The sequence below is a fragment of the Erpetoichthys calabaricus genome (assembly GCF_900747795.2).
Source record: "Erpetoichthys calabaricus chromosome 1 unlocalized genomic scaffold, fErpCal1.3 SUPER_1_unloc_4, whole genome shotgun sequence".
In the NCBI taxonomy this organism is placed as follows: domain Eukaryota; kingdom Metazoa; phylum Chordata; class Cladistia; order Polypteriformes; family Polypteridae; genus Erpetoichthys; species Erpetoichthys calabaricus.
In genome coordinates this window covers 69,927-94,117 of record NW_026261595.1, presented here as the reverse complement: position 1 = coordinate 94,117, position 24,191 = coordinate 69,927, and the positions used below count along the sequence as shown (strand labels likewise).

The following is a 24,191-nucleotide window of genomic DNA, read 5'->3' as shown; positions in this document are numbered from 1 at the left end:
CTTTTCCATCTGTCATACCACCTTATTTTGATTCCATAAGAAAAGAGAGAAGCTTGCAAGTGAGGGATCAGATAAGTTACCACGTGCAGGGTACTGGACCATCAGAAGAGTCTTCTCAGAAGACCAAGAGAGGAGTCTAAAACAGTATTTACAAAGGGCAGCAGACTTAGATTATGGGTTAAGTCCTAAAGAGGTAAGAGAAATTAACAGAAATGTATAAAGAGAGTGAGAGGGTTAGGGTAATATCGGTAAAAAGTGAAAGATAATAAAAACTATTTACATTTTATAACATTTTATTTCAGGTTCGTAGGCTTGCATTTTCAACTCACCTCTCACTATACGTGTAACTTTCCCTCACAGTGGAATGAGGCCTGTATGGCTGGTGTTGACTGGTTTAATGGGTTTTTAAAACGGCACCCAACTCTCTCAATAAGACGTCCTCAAGCCACAAGCCTTTCGAGGGCAGCCAGTTTTAATGAAACAAATGTTTACAATTTTTTTAACAATTTAAGCCAGGTTTTGGACAAACACAAGTTTCAGTCACAAAACATATGGAACATGGATGAAACTGGGATAACAACTGTTCAGACTCCCGACAGGGTTGTGGCAAGACGTGGTGACAGGCAAGTTGGTGCGGCTACCTCAGCAGAAAGAGGCCCACTTGTCACACTAGCTTGTACAATCAATGCACTTGGCAACTCCATACCCACAACTGTCAATCTGACTAAAAGAGTTGCATTATTTTGTTCTTGTTGTTTGTAGAAAGGTTCACTGGAAGCCAGTTCCCAAAATTGTTCTGCTAACTGGCAGATTTCTACTGTTAGTCAGTACAGATGTGGGGTGATTAGCCACTGTTTAGGAATATCTGTGCGACTTTATTTGGGTTGTATTTGATATTCTCAATATTGTACAATAAATGTATGTTTAAATACTGTTAAGTAGTAGGAATTATATTATAATTGTTCTAGTAACTGGCAGATTTATCCTGAGAGCCAGTAGAATTGTTAGGGTGACTTTAAATTCACTTTGTATTCAATATTTTTTGACTTGTTTTAAAGCAGATCCATGTTTGGACAATAAATGCATTTTTAAAAAATCCCGTGTGACATAAAAATACAGAACTTTCAATATGAATAAAAATCTACTTTAATATTATTGTATAATTGTAGATTTACACAGTACTATGCAAGTTCAGAGAAAAAGCAAAGGTTAATTATTGAAATTTAATATATGTTTAACATGTTGCAACATCTGACTTCTTCAGTTCAAATTAATATTGTGCAGAATATGTAAAATATAATTAACTACAAGTACTATGGGTAATTAGCAGACAGATGTAATTTTATAGTATACAAATCTGGCTGGTGTAGTCCAAACAGTCTCTGAGTAAATGAGGAGAATGCAAAAAGTGTTGCAACCGTCCCCAGTCTCCCCTACTTCTCCAGAGTCCAGCTAGATTCCATGCTCAGGACCATCAACCCCTTCGCTAAATCACACAAACACACGCATGAAATCGCTCAGTCCAATCCAACAGCATCTGTACGAATGGTTTTCAAGGAATACCCTGAGCAGGATTTACGACGATACAATGTCCCGACATGTCACACCGATGTTGCAGAGATTTTCGTCAGCGAAGATGGAGAACCGCCTGCCGAAAGGGACATTTGCATCTATCCCATAGGCAACTCCTGTAAGCAGATTTCCACGCTCAATATGAATTGCGATCCTATGGTTTACACACTTTTATTCCCTTATGGAGACATTGGCTGGCATAAAGATTTACAACATGTTCTCGATAAAAGAGCCGCCAAGCGAGTCAGGATTACTCAACGTCAATTGTACTCGTACAGATTATCAATGAGGAATACATTTAGTATTTTACACTCCAGCGGTAAACTATTCCAACAGTCCGTCGTAGATGCGTATGTTAAACCAGAGGGCGCGCGTCTCAACGATCTCAGATCACATCAACAAGATCTGCGAATGGAACAACACAAAGGACTATCAGACACACCGCAAGAAAAGGCTGAAAATAACAACATACGTGTAGGAATAATGATCAGATTACCGTCCACATTTGCAGGAAGTCCAAGATACATGAAACAAAACTATCAGGATGCCATGGCCATAGTACGTAAATTCGGAAAGCCTGATTTATTTATCACTTTCACATGTAATTCTACATGGACTGTCGGATAGCCAAAGACCGGAGCACAGACCTGATATTGTAGTACGAGTCTTTTGGATTAAGATGAAGGAATTACTTAGAGACATTCTACAACAACATCTTTTTAGGGGTTCTTATTGATTACGTAATCGAATTTCAGAAGCGCGGCCTTCCTCATGTCCACATGCTGTTTACTCGTCACAATAATTCTAACAACCACTCTTCAGCCCCGGTCAGTTGTTCGTGGCTTTTTTAGGGTCAGATCTTTCGACTCATTATCTGTCATCTCCACCAAAACACCTACAATATTCACAACTGCGTCTTTCAAGGAGTATTTATTTCTTCTTGATTTCTGAATTCCTCTCTCACCGTTTTCCGTTCCTATTCTTACACCGCCATATGCTACGGCAGGTGTCGGCTAGTTATATTTATTTGCACAATGTATGTCTTTCATTTCTGTGTAAAACAAAACATTAAACACACGGGAGAGAAGCGAAAGGAACAGCACAGGCAGTAACTGTGATGATTTAAACAGCGAAGATATCGTCAAACTAAAATGAAGCAACGCTGGGCTTATTAATGATATCGAAGATACAAGGAGGTCACAAAATACGCCCCTTAACAAGTGGTTGGCACAAAAACGAGCCTTGGTGGTGAATGCGTCGCCTTTTGTCCCAACCATAAAAACAAGAGGTGATGGCGTTCAAAATTCACCTTCCGATATTAAAGAAACACATTGGAGAGAAACATCTGAAGAACTTCTGGTTGTGCAGGAATAGTTGGCATTCGCAGCAGGGTGTCGATTAAAACACTTGGAAAGTAGATTTCAGATCCAAACTCTAATATGCAGATATAGACGTACATATACGTGTGTGTGTGTGGTATACAATTAAAAGTTAAAGTAGAACGAGTCTCAGATCCCAAATTACACATAAAGGAAAATAGATAACGTTGCAAAATGTTGCAAAAACATGAATCAGAAAATGACAATACTAAAGTTGGTCACTAGATGGCACCATTGTAACTACAGACACTATTGAGAAGCCTTTCACAGAGTTAATGAAATTAACAAAAAATAACGTTATTAATAAATTAAATATTCTGAGTTAACGGTGCCTTATAAGAACTACAGAAACAATTAAAGTTCTCAAAAATATACTATAATATAATAATAGCTTATTGGTTCTAAAATAAACCATATATGCGCAAACAATTTAATATGAACACAATTCTTATTTCACAATTCTTATTCCAATCTTATTTGCAGTGGTGATGGACAGGCTGACAGACAGACGACATTAGACAGGAGTCCCCGTGGACTGTGATGTCTGCTGATGACATTGTGATCTGTAGCGATAGTAGCGAGCAGGTTGAGGAGACCCTGGAGAGGTGGAGATCTGCTTGTTAGAGAGATCTCAATAATAAGGAGACACGGCTCACATTTCAAGGTGCACCTCCCAGCATGCACGAGGGCGCATATTATGGGATGTTAAAATAAACGTAGGAGATGCACGTGTGCTGCAGTAGTCATTTCCGTGTAGAGAAAGTGCTCGTTGACTGGTGCGCTGTGGTAATAATAATGTAGCGCCCCTGAGTCCTGACCTGAGAGAGACGCGCTGCTCAGGTGGTCGAGACCTGTCTGAAAAGGACGGGACTCCCTGGAGAAGCCGACAGAAAAGCACCTCAGCCATCTCCGTTTTACAGACGCAGCACTAAGTGTGCACAGTAGCGGCCAGGAGACGTGCCGGGGGTCCAGCTGCCAGGTGGCCTGTTCGCCTGTGACTCTCGCAGAGCCGACTGCCAGGGCCATACGAGTGCAGTGCTGTGTCTGCGAGCGCCGATCTCCAAACTGATTTTTTTTCTTTTTGACGGCGTCTCCGGCAGTCCCGACGCTTCGACCAGTTTAGCACGTGTGTGACATTTACTGCTTTTGTCGGTGGTAGAATCGCGGTCTGTCTGGGGAATTATTTGGGTTACAAAAAGTGTTCCGACATAGAAAAACGGCTGGAAATGCTGCTCTACCAACATTAGTGTTCCTGGCACACAAAGAAATATCGCGGTAGCTGCCATCTCACTTAGAAACTGACACCGTGCGTTACTGGAGTGGTCATGTTGTATTCTTTACATAAATTACTGAAGATGCTGCAAACTGGAATAATGGTGAGGTAATAATCGTCTATTTCGTAGAATTCTGACATCATATTAGGGAGTCGTCACTGCACGCTACCAGACAGCAGAGCCGCCGTAATCTACAAGGCAGATGCATAAGATCACTATTTGTATTTTATATGTGCGGCCGAATAGAAACGACAACAATCTGAACTACCATTTGATAGACGTGCTGAATCCGAGGAAGTGAAGTCTTTCACTGCGGCCATGTAAGCAAATATTGTGTTCAATATTTAGAAAAACATAATGACGCCTTTCATGGGTCCAGCAACAAATTATTTACAGAAAATAATGGCAAACTCCTTGGACTTATTGAAATGATAGCCACATTTGATCCTCCTATGGATGACATTTGAGAAGAGTTTCGAATAAGGGAATATCGGAGTTGCGAAATTCAGAATGAAGCGATCAATCAAAAAATAAAACCGAAATAAAGGAGCGCAACAAGAAACGTAAATATCTTTCCGTTCTTTTGGACACTAACAGATATCAGTCACGTGGAACAGTTAACATTTATAATAAGAATTGAGAGAAAAGCCAAGCAAAATGACACCTTTTCTTGGCTAACTAAAAAGATTACAATATGCAAGCTTTCGAGACAAGTCAGGCCCCTTCTTCAGGCAAGATGTAATCATCGAAAGCTTGCATATTGTAATCTTTTTAGTTAGCCAATAGAAGGTGTCATTTGGCTTGGCTTTTGTCTACATTCATAATGGCTAACACAGTACAACACCCTAGTACTACTAATAAGAACTGAGGAATTTCCAAATGATGACGTCACAATTGAAGACTATTTCCCTGATTTTCTATCAGTTGTTAAAGTACAGGATCTGATTTAACTGAAGGGCTCAGAGGCCATCTTGCCCATACGGGGTTACCTCTCCAAGACTGCAGGGGACAAGCTGACGATAACGGCGCCAATGTGGCTGTGAAGCACCAAGGAGTGCAAACGAGAATTTGAATGAACATCCTGGGCCTTTTAGTTCCATGTACGGCTCATCGTTTAACTTTATTCTTGAGAGATATGGCCTCGTGTATTCCTATTGCTGTGACTTTTTCAGGACAATTCAAAGACTTTATCCGATATGTTCTGCGTCAGTGGACAGATGGTCTGTTCTCACGAAACATTTGAAAGAATTAACGCTAAAGCCGTTGGCACCAGCTAGACAGGAATGTAAATTTCAGTCTGTGAAGCCGATTCGTTTTCATTAAAGTCAAATTTGTAAAATATTTGAAGAAATCAGTGAATCAACCGAAGATGCAAAAATAAAACGCGAGCCCCAATCTTTGATTCAATTTGAATTAAATTACAAATTTGTTTGGCAACAGTTATATTTTACGAAATACTCGTAACTGTTAATAAAGTTTGCAAAACTTTACAAAATATGGATGCTGATTTAAACACTGCAGCAACACGTTTGAAAGGTTTAAACGATTATTTGATTTAATATCGAGATAATGGATTTGAAACAATAAAAGAAACTGCCGCACTAAGACGCTTTTATGATAGTTTCTATCAGACAGTTGTGACGAGCGCCATCTTCTACGCGGTGGTGTGCTGGGGAGGCAGCATAAAGAAGATGGACGCCTCACGCCTGGACAAACTGGTGAGGATGGCAGGCTCTATTGTAGGCACGGAGCTGGACAGTTTAACATCTGTGGCAGAGCGACGGGCGCTGAGCAGACTCCTGTCAATTATGGAGAATCCACTGAACAGGATCATCTCCAGACAGAGGAGCAGCTTCAGTGACAGACTGCTGTCACCGTCCTGCTCACTGACAGACTGAGGAGATCGCTCATCCGCCACACTAAGCGACTCTTCAATTCCACCTGGGGGGGTAAACGTTAACATTATACAAAGTCACTGTCTGTCTGTGTACCTGGATTGTTATCGCTGATTAATTTAATATTGTTCTTTATCAGTATGCTGCTGCTGGAGTATGGGAATTTCCCCTTGGGATTAATAAAGTATCTATCTATCTATCTATCTATCTATCTATCTATCTATCTATCTGTCTGTCTGTCTGTCTGTCTGTCTGTCTGTCTGTCTGTCCCACCTCAGGGCACACACACCAACCCACGCAGACACGGGGAGAACATGCAAACTCCACGCAGGGAAATTAAGTCTTAAACTATAAAGGATTCTAAGAAGAAATGTTATACTGGTTATTTTTAAGAATCATTGATCAAGCAACGATGTCAATTGAAGAAAGATTTCAGCAATTAAACAGGGAATTACTTCGGATTTCTGTACAATATTCTAAAATTAAAATTTATGGCAGATGAAGAACTTAAAAAATATTGTTTGGATTTAGATATTTTATATTAACGGATGGAGATAGTCGTGATATCAATGGGTTGGAATTATTTGAAGAAATAAAATTATTCTATTGAATACACCGACGAATTGTAAACCCCAGGATTGCCTAAATATATTACTAAATGTTAGTCTTATCACGATTTAGTTACTTGCTTGCGAACAACGGCGTAGCAAGGTTCACAGGGGCCCGGGTGCAATCATCATTGAATGGGCCCCCAAACCTGCGCGCTTCGTGCGCTCGCAAAAAAAAAAAAAAAAAATGAGGCCTGATGGGCCCTCCCGGGGCCCGGGTGCATTGCACCCCTTGCCCCATTATAGCTACGCCACAACTTGCGAATATTACTGTATTAACTATTCAGTTACATCTGAGAGAAGTTTTTCGAAGCTGAAAATAATTAAAAATTATCTACGAGAAACCCTGGGACAAGACAGATTGTCTAATTTAGCACAACTCTCAATAGAATTATGTGAATCCATTGGATCTGATGATATAATAAATGATTTAGCGGAAAATAAAGCTCGAAAGACAAATTACAAATGTTTAAAAATTCAATTTGTTGTATTGTAGTATCTATTCCTGCATTGTATTCATTGTATTATTGTACTTCTCGTATTGTAATTTTTCGTAATTATAAATTTAATAAAGTTTTAACGAAATTTTATGTGTGTCGTTTTCTTAATTCTTAGCTAATATAGCATATTCAATTATTTTTATTTATTAATCATTTTTGTAATATCCAGAGCCGTACCGTGGGTGGTGCCAACTGTACACCCGCACCAGGCAACAATTTTCGAAGGGCGTCGATCAACAACGTTGTGGTTTCGGGTTAAAAAAGAAGAAAATAATAAAAAATAAAAAACATTAATATTACTGAAAATGAGTAAAACATTTACCGACATTTCCCTTTACTTTTTATGATTTTGTTAACAACTTGCACAATCACAGCCGAATTACTGGAAATAAAAGTGGAATTCTAAGTAAAATAACAACGAGAATGACGCCCTGCTTGTAAACCGCCACGTCACTAATATGTTAGCACACAGCCGAGCGGCGCGCGTCTTTACTGTCTGAAGTAAACGGCTCTCCTAGTGATCCTCTATCGACTCGCATCTCTACGCTCTCGCTGTGTTTCTGCTGCTATTTAAGGTAAGTTCATTTTGTGTAGTATATTACTTTTTATCGTTTTAAAGATTTGAAATTTGTTCTCCCCCGAATCTTTATTTTTTATATATTGGGTTAGTTTTATCAAAAGTATTGTATTTTGTTTATGTAAATAAATAAACTTCAAAAATAATATATTTTTTGTTTTCTTTGTGGATACAATACATTTGTTTTATCCATTTTGATTGAAGAAGGGCGCTCATTCTCCCTATCGGCACCAGGCGTTGTTTTGCCACGCTATGGTTCTGGTAATATCTCCTTCAAGTCAGATGTCAATTCTATTTAAATGAAATTAAGGACCCCATATTAGGTTTTGTACCGGGCCCCGCCCATGCTAACGGCGGTCCTACCCCTTCGTATTTCCATCCATGTTTCTAGAGCGCTTATCCTGAGCGGGGTGGCGGGCAGCAGGAGCCTCTCCGCGGAAGCATCAGGCGCAGGGCAGGGTGCACCGATTATCTCCAAAACGGAACTGCTAATGACAACAAAGCAAACTGTGAACGATTCATATTTTATAACATTTTGATCACAAACGTTTTTTTAATCTCCTGAAATGTTATTTTTTGTAAAAATGAAAAGTCGCTTTCAAAACTCAGTAAACACCAAAATCAGTGCAAAATGCACATTACATCAGAGTATGCGATAACTTAAGTTTATTTACAGCTGTTATACTTGTGTTACTGTAGCCAAATATTTAATAATAATAATAATTTACGTAAACGTCAAGTCTTGTACAGAAGGTCTACAGACAGCAATCCAAACAGATTTCCTCTTTTAAGGACAACACCCAATGTGCCTTTCACGGCTCAGATTTTATCTTGTATTCAAGGTCAGCTCCTTAAAAATCTGTGAAATGTGTCAGTCCTGCAGGGTTGATGCATTTCCCAATCCTCATCACATTTCTGCTTGGCATATTTTCAACCTGCCATTTGAGATGTTAGGCTGTAGCGGCAGAATGTACAGATCGGGGGTCTCCTATACACGTAGGGGTCATAGCTAGTAAAACAAAAACTGTGAGCTGTGAATACGCATCAAGAATTTACCTTATAAGGCATTGTAGACTTGACATGGCTACGTTATGCACTTTAAATAAATAAATAATACATAAATGTTCATAAAAATATATAAGCTGTGAATAAGCTGATGTCTTAATGGTATTCACTTAATGTGTATTTTGGATCTATTATTTATTTATTTATTTATAAAAGTGTTCAATGACATCTCTATTATTACTGACTGGCGCTGCAGTCCTTGTGCTCCTTGACCTGTCCGCTGCCTTTGACACCATTGGCAATGAAATATTGCTATTGTTGGAATTAAAGGGGCTGCTCTTAACTGGTTCAGGTCAGATCTGACTGATAGACACTTTTCAGTGACTTTAAATTCCTCTTCTTCATCTACTGCTCCTCTTAAATGTGGTGTTCCTCAGGGATCCATTTTGGGTCCTATCTTATTCTCTATATACCTTCACCCTTTTGGAGTTTTTTTTAGGAAATTTAACATTTCCTTTCGCTGCTATGCTGATGATACACAGGTTTATATTCCCGTCTGCAACTCTGCAATAAATCAACTGCACAACTGTCTTTCTCAACTAAGATCCTGGATGGCTAATAATTTTGTTAATCTGAATCAAAGTAAAACGGATCTTTCTGTGCAACTTAATACAGGATGTCCATATATGGCCTTATTTATATTAGATGAACACGTCATCAGCTGTATGCTAAACATGCCTCGGTATATTCATACACTCCCGTTGTGAGGGACCGCTAGACGTTACTGGGCTGATCGAACCCCAGCTGGACTAACTCTTCAGATAGAAAGAGCAGCAGCCACACCAGAGAGTCGTGTGAACACAAAAATGGACTCTGGAGAAAAGATAATAGATAAGTGTGTGTGTGCGTGTGAGGAATAGAAGAGAAACATATAAATAAATAAGGAACTACATTAAGTGCGTAAGTACCAATGAGCATAAACGATCAAAATAGCAACACTGATCCATTACAGATTACCCAGGAAGACAAATTACAACCACCACATTTTCAGTAATATAAAACCTAAACTGCTGTTTGTGAAAATGACCAGTAGATGGCGCTGTTACTCCAATTTCCAAATACGGCCACTCAGAACTTAGGCTCAGGACGAGGTTCGTCTAATAATAATAATAATAATAATACATTTTATTTATATAGCGCCTTTCCCATGCTCAAAAAGTGAAATGCCTTACGTTTAAATACAAATCTGTACAATTGAAACAAATCGAAATTAACGTCTGAGATCAAATTAAGTACAGCGTATTGCCCTTCGGTGTTATCAGTGATTAATATTAATAACCTGAAACGGGGTTATCGTGGCGCACTCACTTATACGAGAACGACATGTTATTAGACGATGAAGTGTTGGTTATAAACTTAAAGTGCACTAAACTTGTTAATGACTAAAGGAGACAGAAAACTTCAGTAAATCACAATCTGTGGTTGTGGAATCAAACGCTGAACAGAAAGCTCTAACAAGTATGGAGTAGTAGAGGAGCAGCAGCGGTGATCACTTGTAGGTGATCTTGAACTCGACTGAATCCACCAGTCGGCTTGTCTCTTAAGTGTTTAAACTTCCTCTTCATCGCTTCATCACGGCAGGATGGCTCATATTTTATCAATTTACAAGCTGCATCTCATCTACAGTAATAATCTCATCTAATAATATTATATTCACACCACACACATTTTAATATCACAAGTCTTTGTTTGCACATAGTGTGAAAAATATTATTCTAAACCTTTTATACCTTGTCAAGTAAAAACACAGAGCATCAGTATGCCCTTATAATAATAATATTTATGTTTCTATTATTTATTTTTCAACAGTACTAGGGTGTTGTACCGTGTTAGCCATTATGAGCAAACATGAAGAAAGTTCTCCCTAGATACTATCAGCACATCTCTCCCCCCACAAGAGGTGATCAAACACTGGATCATTGTTACACCTTATTCAAGGACTCCTACAAATATCTCCCTCGACCAGCTTTTGGAAAATCAGACCATTGCTCTATATTGCTGCTGCCTGCATATAAACAAAGACTTAAACAGGAAAAACCGGTTTACAGGAACATCTACAAATGGGACAGTGAAGCTGAGGGGGTCTTACAGGACTGCTTTGAAACAACTGATTGGGAGATGTTTGAGGATGCAGCTGATGGCAACATCAATGAATTCACAGACTCTGTCACAGGATATATCAGCAAGTGCATTGACGATGTTGTCACTAAAACCACCATTTGCATATATCCTAACCAGAAACCCTGGGTAAATAGGGAGATCCGGGCTAAGCTCAAGGCACGGACCTCTGCCTTTGGCTCAGGGGACTCTGATGCATACAAAGCAGCCAGATACGACCTCCGGAGGTCCATCAAGAAGGCCAAACGGGACTACAGGGACAAAGTGGAGTCAAGCTACCACAGCTCTGACACCAAACGCCTGTGGAATGGACTGTGCTGCATCACTGACTATAAAAAGAAAAACACATTCAGTGTTCAGCCCACTGCATGTCTTGCAGACGAGCTCAACACTTTCTATGCTCGTTTTGATGCAGCCAACAAAGAACAGGTGCTATATCCTCAAGGGGGCAGTGAGTCTGTCACTCTGATCCTTGAAACGTCTGATGTGAGAAGGTCCTTCAAAAAGGTCAATCCTCGCAAAGCTCCGGGACCAGATGGCATCCCAGGCCGTGCCCTCAGGGCGTGTGCTGACCAGCTAGCAGGTGTGTTCACCAAAATTTTCAATCTCTCCCTGAGGCAGTCAGTGGTCCCCACTTCCTTCAAGGCATCCACCATCATTCCTGTCCCAAAGAAACCGGTGGTCTCCTGTCTGAATGACTATCGCCCGGTTGCACTGACATCGGTCATTATGAAGTGCTTCGAGCAACTAGTCAAAGGTTACATCTGCTCCTCCCTCCCTGACATGCTGGATCCTCTCCAATTTGCTTACAGAGCAAACAGATCGACAGAGGATGCCGTTGCGCTAACAATAAACATTGCCCTCACCCACCTGGAAAGAGGAAATACATATGTAAGAATGCTGTTCATAGATTACAGCTCGGCATTCAACACCATCATCCCCTCAAAACTCGTCTTGAAGCTTGACGACCTTGGGTTGGGGACGACCATCTGCAGATGGATTTTCTCTTTCCTCACAAACAGGTCCCAGGTGGTGAGAGTCGGCAAACACACATCCTCATCACTCATTTTAAACACAGGAGCGCCGCAGGGCTGTGTGCTTAGCCCCCTCTTGTATTCCTTGTTCACCCATGACTGTGTTGCAAAACACGGCACAAACACCATCATCAAGTTTGCAGACGACACAACCATCATAGGCCTTATCACTGACAATGATGAGACGGCCTACAGAGAGGAGGTGCTGGCATTGAGTAATTGGTGCCTAGATAACAACTTGTCTCTTAACGTCAGCAAAACCAAGGAGATGATTGTGGACTATCGAAAACAACAAGGCAGAGAACACCAGGCCATCTACATCAGTGGCATAGAAGTTGAAAGGGTCAACAGCTTCAAGTTCCTTGGAGTAAACATCACCAAGGATCTCTCGTGGACCCTTCACATAGACACTGTGGTCAAGAAAGCTCGCCAGCAGCTCTACTTCCTGAGGAGGCTGAGGAAGTTTGGCATGAATGCCAACATCACCTCAAACTTTTACAGGAGTGTGGTCGAGAGTCTGCTGACGGGCTGCATTACCGTCTGGTATGGGAGCTGCTCTGCCAGCAGCCGGAAATCACTACAGAGAGTGGTGAAGGCAGCAGAGCACATCACGGGCAAGAGTCTTCCTGCCATTGAACACATTTACCTCCATCGGTGCTTGCGTAAGACAAGCAGCATCATAAAGGACCACAGCCATCCAGCACGCCAGCTGTTCTCCTTGTTACCGTCTGGCAGACGATACAGGAGTCTGGCTGCTCGGACAACAAGACTTAAGAACAGCTTTTACCACCAGGCCACTCGACTCCTCAACAGCAACACCTGAACACTTACACACACTTACATTACATCTACATTGCACTACTCACACACAAACTGTACCTGCACACACTCTGAATACTGACTGGAACATGCATCTGCACTTTATGGAATATGCATCTGCACTTATAAAACATTATCTGTGCAATAACTGTCATTTGTACTTGCTGCTCATTCAACTCATATTGCTCTATAACTTCCTTTAAAACATACACATTTTATTTTATATGGCTTGTCTATTTTTAACTTGTAATCTTTTTTTAAGCTTTATTGGATCTAGGCTGAGTGACTTGTTTTTCTCGTCATACACATTTCATTGTATGTTGACCCTGTGTTAACCTATATATGACAAATAAACCTAAACCTAAACCTAAACCTAAACCTATGAATGTAGAGAAAAGCCAAGCAAAATGACACCTTTTATTGGCTAACTAAAAAGATTACAATATGCAAGCTTTCGAGGCAACTCAGGCCCCTTCTTCAGGCAAGAAACCTCAAAACTTTTTCACGAGATGTAATCAACCTTGAAAAGGTTTCGAGGTTTCTTAAAAGGTGCCTTTTTCTCAACATAAATTTAACACGGTTGTTACATTACAGAGAGATGTAATTTCTGTGGTATGAAAATATAATCGATATTCCCCCAAAATCCATCTCAAAACCTGTGAAGATAATTAAAGTAAGGTGACATTTATGAGAAAGGTGACATGGAGGGAATGCCAGAGACAAGATTGTGAGAAGAAGGACCACAGTGCAAGTCAGAAATGCTGACATGAAAATAACGAATGTGACACAAGAATGTGACAGTTTTTCTGGCTTTTGTGTTTGATGAGACACTAGAGTGAGGTACATACTGTATTGTGCTTTGGTGGGCTTTTATGCTAAATGTGTCCATGAATTCTTTCATTTCTATCATTTTTGCATTCTCCATTAAACACACATTGGACTGTGACTACTTGGTGATAACGACTGGACATTTCCCAGTGATGCTTTGACTCTTCAGTTATTTGTTACAACTCAAGCAATCGCAAACATTTCTCCAAAACCAAGACATGAATTGTGATCTACAATCTGCAATGAGTCCCCCTTTTTAAGGAGGGTGACCGGAGGATGTGCTCCAACTATAGGGGGATCACACTCCTCATCCTCCCCGGTAAGGTCTATTCAGGGGTGCTGGAGAAGAGAGTTTGGTTGATGGTCGAATCTCAGATTCAAGAAGAACAATGCAGATTCCGTCCCGGCTGTGGAACACTGGACCAGCTTTACACCCTGGCCAGGATCCTGGAGGGGGCATGGGAGTTTGCCCAACCAGTCCACATGTGTTTTGTGGATTTGGAGAAGGCATTCAACCATGTCCTTCAAAGCATCCTGTGGGGTGTGCTCCAAGGGTACAGGGTACAAGGCTCGTTGCTACGAGCCATTTAGTCCCTGTACAGGAGGAGCAGGAGCTTGGTCCGCATTGCCGGTAATAAGTCAGACTTGTTTCCTGTTGAGGTTGGACTCCGCCAGGGCTGCCCTTTGTCACAGATTCTGTTCATAAGTTTTATGGACAGAATTTCTAGGCGCAGCCAAGGAGCAGAGGGGGTCTGGTTCGGTGACATCAGAATCTCGTCTCTGCTATTTGTGGATGATGTGATTCTGTTGGCTTCATCGGACAGTGACCTCCAGCTCTCACTGGAGCAGTTCACAGCCAAGTATGAAGTGGTGGGGATGAGAGTCAGCACCTCTAAATCTGAGGCCATGGTTCTCAGGCGGAAAAGGGTGGAATGCTCTCTCTGGGTTGGGAACACAGTACTGCCAAAAGGCAAGGCTGTCGATTTACCAGTCGATCTATGTTCTTACCCTCACCTATGGCCACGAGCTTTGGGTAGTGACCAAAAGAGCAAGATCGTGGATACAAGTGGGCGAAATGATTTTCTCCGCAGGGTGGCTGGACTTTCCCTTAGAGACAGGGTGAGGAGTTCAGTTGTTCCACTGGGAGAAGGCCACGGGGCAGAACCAGGACACGCTGAAGGGATTATATCTCCCGGCTGGCCTGGGAACACCTCGGGGTCCGCCCGGAGGAGCCGGAGGAGGTGGCCGGGGAGAGGGAGGTCTGGTCTTCCCTGCTTAGGCTGCTGCCCCCGCGACCCGACCTCGGATAAGCAGTGGATAATGGATAGATGGATGGAACCTGCAATGTTTGATGAAGGAAACTGATGTAAACCCATGAAGGTAGTTTTTAGGGGGAATGAAATGAATGTATGAAGAAAAGTGATTAACTACTATCAGTAAAGATGTAAAACCCTTAGAAGGAGACAGATCTGTGATAAAGTCCATAGAAACATTCTGCCGTTGTTGAGATGGAGCAAGAATGGACTGCTATAACTTTACAAGAAAACCCAAACTTTGCTAAAACATCATCTCTTGTTTCATTGCAAATATTTTCCCGTTTCCAAAATGGTGGCCAAGCCATGGTGAAGACAACTCTCTAGGGGAAGAACACCCAAAATCAGTGTTCCAGGTCACTCCAGATGCGTTGAGCACAGGGTTTACAACCCAATCTCAGAAAACAAAAGTTAACGTAGCAAAGTCAAATAATGTAACAGGTGGGATGGCAGATCAGAAATGAGCCGAGTGTAGGTGAGAAACAACGTGGGGCTGCTGTTATAATTTACACATATCCAGTCCTTGGGGCTTCACATTTATCCACTTCACTGTTGTGTAAATCAGACATTTATTTTCTAAGTTTTATATTTTCACAGGTGTAATATGAAACTTTAAGACAGACATGGTAAGAAAACTATGTGTTTCCACAGCTTTATTAATCCACACACACCAACTTATAAAGCTTTCTGTTCACATTAACCCCTGCAACCCAGCATCCCATCGTAAAGAAACAATATCCCATTAAAATAGAATCATTATCGACTCCTGTTCTTAATACAAAAGCTAATCTTGAACTACAAAGTAAATTCAACTTAACAGGACATAATAAACGTCAATGCAAAGCCTGACTCACACATACCCGACCCCTAATTGTTTTTTGTTCCTAGAAACAATTACCATAACACACAAATCAAAGTCATTAGAAAATTAAGAAATATGCCTCATTCTCCTTCTTGCAGAAGACAGATCTTAGTGATTTGTCTACCAAATGTCATTGTCATCGTCTTCACACAAACTTTACAGACAAATCCATGTTCATCTGGAAGGACTCTGTTTCTAGGTAGGTCCGCCATTAGTTGGTGACCAGTTGTGCTATGCAGCCTGCGACAAGTTTTACACTTGGACAGGACTCTCCTGTTTCAAGAATTAGCATTGGGAATCTGGGCAATCGAGAAGAATATGATAGCACCCAACATGATGTATTTCTTTAGGAATCTCTTGTAGTATTAACTCTGACACATGATGGTCTTTTGCCATGACAGCAGGGTACTTGGCTTTCTCTGGCATGGCTGATAGACTGAGTCTCCCTCCAACACAAAGAGTTCCATCTTGAGGTATCAGATTTAGATTGTAGATGTTATGTCTATCAGCGCAGGCTCCCAGCTACTCTTATTCTTTTGTAGAGTTGAGATTTCCTCTTGATACTAACAATGATGGGTCATTTCCATCTCAGCTTGCATAAGCTCCTCAGTTCTTCTTTAGCTGCATTTGAGAAGACAACCTTCCTTGGTGCAGCTGGCGTTGTTGTGGAACTTTGTCTGTTTCACTCTGTGCTCTGTTTGCACTTTGCTCCTCTCTCATTTTGGAGTGGTTAAGTAATATCATTTTAATCTAAAGCACCATGCCACTGTTCTTTTAAGTGTCATCCATAAGAAGAAGTACTCTATCAGTTGATTAACTCTATCTACCATTTCATTAGCCACAACTGAATTAACCAGGACACTTCTCTTTATCTCAGGGTCTGTTGTAGGGTCTGTCTGCCAGGGGATCTCGACATTCTGCCCTTCATTGGTTGGTTTGGTATGAAAGTCGGGCCCAAACAGTCAAACCTTGTTCTGCATAAACACATCCACATTTTGTCCATTAGATGCATAATCAGCAGGAATGATATGAGAGCTCACATACTTCCACTGAGACACCTTTGATGTTTGTAGAATAGCTGATCCCTTATTAGCCACAAATGTTCAGAATCTTGTTGTCTCATTGTTAATATATTTAGTTACTGTCTGTCCAAAACACAGAATGTTGTAATGGCAGCTGTAGTTCCTCCCTTAGCATTCTGTCCATGTGTACTGCTAACGTTGATGCTGTTAATTCTAATTATGGGATGGTTATGGGCTTGACTGGCCCAACTCTAGCGTTTTCACTGACAAAGTAGTTTGCTACAGTTCTGTTGAAGTAGACATGTGACTGTGTCATACCCTACTTGACTAGCACCAGAGAAATGATGCAACTGAGCAGAAACCGCTTCACCAAAGCATGCTGGCTTGAAACATCCATCGAGTCCAAATTCACCTAACAGATGGAGATCTTACATCCACCTGGACCACTGCTGAGCGAGGTGTCCTGGTACAGTGTCATCCCACCCTATTCTCAACCCACACAACTCTTGTAAAATGCTTCTTGTAGGCAAAATCACTGGTGCTAAGAATCCCAGTGGGTCACATACAGAGCTCACCATGGACAGTAAACTTCTGTTTAGAGATTTGGTGTTGATGTCAACTCTAAACTTGAAGCAGTCGGACTGGATACACGCCTGTACCCCTAGTGCTCTTTCAGTAGGAAGTAAAACTCGATCGAGGTCAAGGCCTGTTATTTCCTTTCCTTGTCATCTTCAGCGATGTTTTCCAACACAACTTGACCGTTGCTAACCCACCTTGATATCTTAAAGCCTCCTGTCTAACAGAGGCAGCGTTCAGATTGCGATACAGAGACACACTTTGTCCAGCTGATCTAACTGACTTTTATAGAAAAGTATATTCTTAAAGTTGATGATCTGCAGATATTCAAAGAGAATCAGGAGCATATATGAAAATAAGCCTTATATCCTGGTGCACGTTAGTATAGTCTTAGACCATGAAGGAGTTCATTAAGAAAGGCCACAACTGATTTTAGCATAAAAGACCAGCCTGCCTGCCCTTTGACTTGCTTTGGTTTGAATTTCTGTGAATCGAGGATGTTGTGTTCTTTGAAGGAGGTGAGCTGACGAGCAGCGAGATTTTGTTTTAGGAACACAACTGCTGGGCCTTCTGCCTGACATCCTGTAGATTAAGCAAGTTTCTCTAAGCATTCAAGGGTTAATGATGGGAACACTACAGGCAAGCTTTCATATTAGTGTGTGTATAAATATCTCTATATAAATTCTGGCGGATGGCTGATGCCCCTTTGACAAGCAGCCATGGGATGCACACTACGTCCCCCGTAACATTTGCTGGCAGCCCCCCTGGGTTACATCGGGGCCACAATTGTGTAACACCGGAGCTCATCCCTGTTGGGCTTCATGGCCACCGCCAGGGTGAGCTGCACGGCCTCCTGAGCACATCTGGGCAGCAATACAGTCACACCGGGAGTGCAGCCTTAATTAGGTTAATTATCACCTGACGCACTTCTGGGTGGGCTATAAAAGGAGCCTGCAGCCACTACTTGGGGCGCCAGAGTCGAGAGGAGGAGGACAAAGCTGCCTAGGAGGACTGGAGGAGAAAGACAAGTGACATTTGTGGTGTTTCTCTTTTGTGTGTGTTTTGGGGACTCTGTAGGGCCTGTGGGACACGAAGAAGAAAAAAATGAAATCTTTTTGTTCATTTTAATACGTGCCTCCACTATCAGTCTGTGTTGGGTCGATGCCAAGGGAGCGCTTTTGCCACAATACATAAAATCCAATGTCTGTCCACTTTTCACAAGAGAACTACTTAACAGATTTAGATCAGGTTTTTTTCTGTAATTTGCTTCAACATTCCGGTTGATTTTCTGACGTCACTCATTGTGCTAAGTATCACAGTTCGCTTGCTGTACCGATTTATTTGTGCGAATCTGAGGGGAGAGATGCGGGGCCCTCCTCACTCACATGACAGCCTCGGAGCTTACCTTGCCTCCGCTTAGCTAGCGAACAAGAGAACTACTTAACAGATTTAGATCTGGCTTTTTTCTATCATTTGCTTGAACATTCTGGTTAATTTTGTGACTTATCTCATGGCGCAAAGAATCATAGTTCACTTGTATGAGGGATATATTCTGCTAATCTGAGACTGAGGCTATGGGTCGACGGTGTGGGGATACGTGACGTCAGCAGTGGGGAGCCAGGCGGGGACCTCCTCACTCACACACCAGCCTCCGTTCAAGTCGCTCTTCCTCTGGTCACGTTTACGAGCGTACCTTACCTCCGCTTAGCTAGCGATACCTATTTGATTTTTAAAGTTTGTCCTTTTTCACTACGACGCTCATATATATATGTAGGTTAAAGAAGCATTTAAGTTTATATGTTTGTGACTCTTTATGAATAATAATAAAGTTACAGAAGTGTATACTAAACCAGTTTTAAACTATGTAAATATTAATTGTTAAGGGCCAGTGCTTTTATTTCAAGTAGTCAAGAGGCACCACGCCAAGCTGCCCACAGCGTAGTCCTTTTCAGTGAAGCTGAGCACTGCCACCTAACTGGCATGGCTATCAATTATGTCAGCCATAAGAGATGTTAGTGAAATGAGTAAACATTAGTTGAATTATTAATTAAGCAGTCCAGTTTTCACAGGTGGGTTCTATGGAGTCCAAAGTACTGGTGAGAACTCATTAACTAAAAGCCATCAATCTTTAACAGCTCAGGATTAGGGAGGAGTGATCAGGTGACGTCTCACCTCAAAGAAGCAAATACGTCTTATGAGCCAAAGGGATTTTAATGAAGAAACAGATAGTGAAGAGTAAATTGTTATGAGAAAGTTTATGACGGCAGGATATTGTTATGAGAAAGTCATCAACATCTGGTGATTGTTATGAGAAAAGGTGCTGAGCGAGGTCATCATCATGAGAAACCCTGGAAAGCAGATGATGGGAATCTGTGTGAAGGGGGAATATTTTGTGATGAGAATTGTAATAAATCTGAAGCTCACAGAATACTCGGGTCTCAAGTCATCTGAGCTGAGTTTGTATGTGCGCCGTACAATAAAGTCTGATTCTGCTGTCTGTCCAGAGACTGAGTGCCTTCTTTTGGGCTGAGGGTGCTGAGCTGCCTGATCTGCTTCAACACTTTATGCAGACATCAACAAAAAAATTGTACAAAACTGTCTACTTATGGAGCATCAAATAAATGCCTGCTGTCCTCGGCACATTGTCTGAGAGCATAACTAGCACAGCTTGGTGAGGAGGTGGCACCAAACAATGGCACTTGTATTCCTTTAATGTAACTATCTGGCCACCATAAGAATCGGAGTAAATCAGCATCCTCTGAAGGAACACTAACCTGGAGGAACATGGCTTCCACATCAGCCATCAAAGCCACAGATTCTTGGTGAAACCTCATAATGACACCAATCAGTGTGCTAGTAAGGTCTGGCCTCTGAAGAAGCTGCTCGTTTAGTGTGGTCCTCTGAAAAGAAGCTGCACAATCGAATACCACACACACCTTGTGTTTCTTGGACTGGTATACCCCATGATGCAGAAAGCACCACACATTTCCTTCTCTGCGACTGCGGTCTTTATTTGGATCTTTTTACTGCATGAGGCAGTGAACAAGGAGTGGAGCAGACATGGGTTCAAACAAAACCACATGATGTTGAGGAGCAGCAGGTTTATGAGGTTTCTGCTCAGGCCACCATCAGCTTGACCTGTGATGGCCCGGTGCCTGTCCAGAATTTGTCACCAATGCCAGGATTGGCCTCACTCTCTATCACCCTACAAATGGACTGTCCACCCGTGTTTGCTCCTGCTGCTCCCCTCAGTGGGCTTTGTGACCCCCGCTGGTTTCAAATGACAATTCTCACTGTGGTTCTTGCCTGGTGAAACTCAGGGGTTTCTTGTCTGAGCTTGTGGAGTTTAGTGACAAGTTCAGGGTGACAGGGTGGAGAAACACAAGTGAGTTTAAAGAAGAAGCACACAGGCTGAGAAGAAGACATGGAGAGTTTTTTAAATGTGGAGGAGAGCTGAGGAGATTATTAAAGAATAAAGAGAAGAATTCAGAGAGAGTAGACAGGGGGCACCGTCACTGGGGTCAGTTAATCAGCATGTCCAGTCCTCTCATGTGTAGATATTCAACTGCCGTCCAGTCCTGTTCAGCTCCTCCTGTAGTGACCTCAGGTTCTTCTTCTCACTCTCACTGATCCAATTGTCAGACAGCCTGTGAAGGACACAAGTGTGAGTTACAAATATAAGAGGACCCCACCTCACACACTGTACTATCACAGTGACACGCCCACTCAGGTCAACTTCCCAGAATTCTCCTCAGTGTCCCTAAGTCACATGACATGTGTGTCACCCTGTCGGTCACTCAGTTCACTGTCCAGTCAGGTCACCCTCCTCTGAAGGCCTTTTGGTTTCATCTCATCTCAGTGAAGGTGTTCTAGTCAGGCTGACGGTCCTCTGTGGCTCCTGCTGACAGTTTTATTTTTTTGATTCTCCTTCATTGTTTTCCATTGTTTTTATAACATTGTTCTGTTCATTTATTATTTGTTTAATTCTGTATTATCTGTTATTTTTATTCTATTTCATTATTATTAAGTATCTCTCTGTGTGTCTTGCAGTTCTCTCACATTCCTTGTATTTTGTGGTTTGATCCCAAGAGGCAGGACCACCTGCCCCCCCAACTCTCTAAAGGCTGCGGCTCATTTGACTGCTCTGGTGATTGGTGGTCTTTGTGAGTATTTTGCTCTTTTGTTTTATTTCTGATTATTGTCTTTGAACCTTTGGCTCTTGAGTTCAGATTCTCTTACAGTTTGTGCTTTTTGAATGTTGTTAGCTTTGGACTGCCTTTGGCAGCCCCTTTGGCTCTTTTGTTAATAAACCTCGTCTTTTATAAAGACCACTTGTGGACTTGTCTCTGCTCCAGCTGGAGTTTTCACGGTTCTCCCTCTGGTCAGACTCACTTCACGACTCTGAGACTCTTTTTGATTTTATTTTGAATTTAAAAGCCTGAGCTCCTTTCTGAGGCCTAGTCAGGCCTGAAGCCTCCTGGTTGTCTGGGGTGGGCCTGCTGGGGGGTGACATTTATTTGGTGGGCTATTCTAGAGGCCTCATCCCTTTGTTATATTGTGCTGTTAGAGCAATCACAACAGAAGGTGGTCTGTCCAGGTGACATGGTGTTGACTCCTCTGTGATCACTTCCTCTGTCCTGCTCTCTTAATTAGTGTTCAGTCTCTCTGTTTATTATTTTCTTTCCCACTCCTCCTCCCTCTCATGTCTTCTCTCATTTTCTGTCCTCTTGTTTCTTCTTGTTGTCCCCTCACCACCCAGTCCACTGACATTGGCTCTTCGCTGTTTTGTTAGTTCCGAGTGACCCCCATAACCCTGTCCACCCTCTCCTCCTGTCCATTCTGCCTGCTGTCCTGATCCTGTCACCTCTCCTCCCTGTGTCCTTGTCGCTCTGTCTATCCACCTTTTCTGCTCTTCCTTTTCTCAGCTCATCTCATCTCACACTCCTCCTCTTCTTGTTCTCCTTCTGTCATTATCTTTGTTGACCTCCCTGATTGTCACCTCCATCCAGCTCCACTTGTCCACTGCTCTTTGTCCTTATCCCACTGTCTGTCCTTCTCCTTCCTTCAGTCAGTCCATGTGGTGTCCTGTGATCAGTCCGTCCATCATGCCATCAGCTGTGACTTCATAACCCCACACACCTCACCCTGTTTACTCACCTCAGTGTCTTTAATTTACAGTTTGGGGTCTGCAGACCCTCACACAGCTGATGAGCTCCTGAATCTTCCAGTATGTTGTTGCTCAGGTCCAATTCAGTCAGCTGTGAGTGTGGAGAGGAGAGGACTGAGGAGAGAGATGAGCAACATCTGGAGGTGAGACGACATTCAGAAAGGCTGTGGAGAAAACGAGAGAGAAGTGAGCACGACAAGGGACAGACAGACAGACAGAAGGCCACAGAGCTCAAAGGCTCAATGACTGCTGGCATTTTTACTATTTACTGAGCCTGTTTGAACCCAAGACCACCGCTGTTCTTATAAGTAAGACACCAAACACCTGAGAGGGTCTCCTGCCTTCATGCTGTATTGACAGGTGAGAAGTCATTGAAACGGACACACAGACATTAATATTGGAGATGAACCTCAAAGAAATGAGACTGACAGCGTCCTGCACTTGAGAGGCCACATGGACTTGTAGAAGGTGACAATGGGTTTGGTGACAAAGTGGGATTTCTTTGTGTCATTCAGGACTCAGGATGTGTAGACATTTTGTCTGATTTGTAGGACATCATGCAAAGACAACTGTTAGACATTCTGGTCACCGGAGAGCTTAACACTCAGCTGTTTGTCACAATGGACTCTCCTCATGTCACAATAATTAGATGATGACGATGACACTCTTTTGGTTTAAAAGGACAAACACTGGGCCTGACTTTAGTAGTGAAGACATAATGGACATGGAGAACAAGACTGACATGTGACACTTCTGTCCTCAGCCACTCAGACCTCACATACTGACCGGTGACATTGACCAGCTGACCTTTGCACACTGAACACCTCAGTGGTTCTGACCTCAGTTTTCTTATTCCTTCTACTAATTTGTAATAAAGCAGGAGGACGAGCTTCAAATGGACTGTCAGCGTCACAAAGTCCAGTCCAGTAGGCACAGAGGTGGTCTGAATGGACTGTGAAGAGACCCCCATGACTGCTGAGCACTGCTGTCCATTCCCAGCTCTGCCCATAAGTGATTTGATCCAAATGACAGCAAAGGAAATCCACAGCACTTTATCAGCTGACTTCACAGGACATGTGGGGGTCACAGGAGTGACATGTTTGTGTCCTCACAGTTTGAATTTGTTACAGCAGCAGCTCATTACTTTATGTTCTGCATTTTCAATGACGTCTGTTTATAAAAGTCAGGACAGGCCACTGGACATTAAGGGGGTGGAATAAAGATGGTGGGGGTCTTTACAAGCTTTTATTAATAATATCAGAAATATTCATACAAAATGTTAAAAAGGTTAAAAGCAATGGACTTGGGTTCAGATTATGAGTGCCCACCAAAGGCCATCAGTGACACAGACGTCACCAAACCTGCAAGTCCCCAAGTCCCCTGATCTGCTCTGTCCTCTGGTGGTGATGCCCTGTCACTGTTCTCCTTCTATTTATTTACAGCTCTCTCTTCTTCTCCTTTTTTTCTTCTCCTCTTCACTCCCAAGTCCCGAGTGAAGTCAGGCAGGTTGTGAGTCAAGTCTTAAATTTCAAGTCCCAAAGAAGTCATAATGTGATTTATAACAAATTTATATTTGCTACTT

General features: G+C 42.1%; 1 protein-coding gene across 1 annotated transcript in view; it reads right to left on the bottom strand.

Moving 5' to 3' along the window:
* Positions 1-15,620: 15,620 nt before the first annotated feature.
* The window catches only part of LOC114642243 (NACHT, LRR and PYD domains-containing protein 3-like), a 71,010-nt gene continuing 62,439 nt past the window's right edge, over positions 15,621-24,191 (bottom strand). The window contains exons 13-14 of the mRNA XM_051921893.1: positions 22,600-22,773; positions 15,621-21,089 (exon numbers count right to left, since the gene is read on the bottom strand). Of these exons, the coding sequence (XP_051777853.1) occupies positions 20,990-21,089; positions 22,600-22,773 (274 nt within the window). The 3' untranslated portion in view covers positions 15,621-20,989. The remainder of the gene's footprint in view (positions 21,090-22,599; positions 22,774-24,191) is intronic.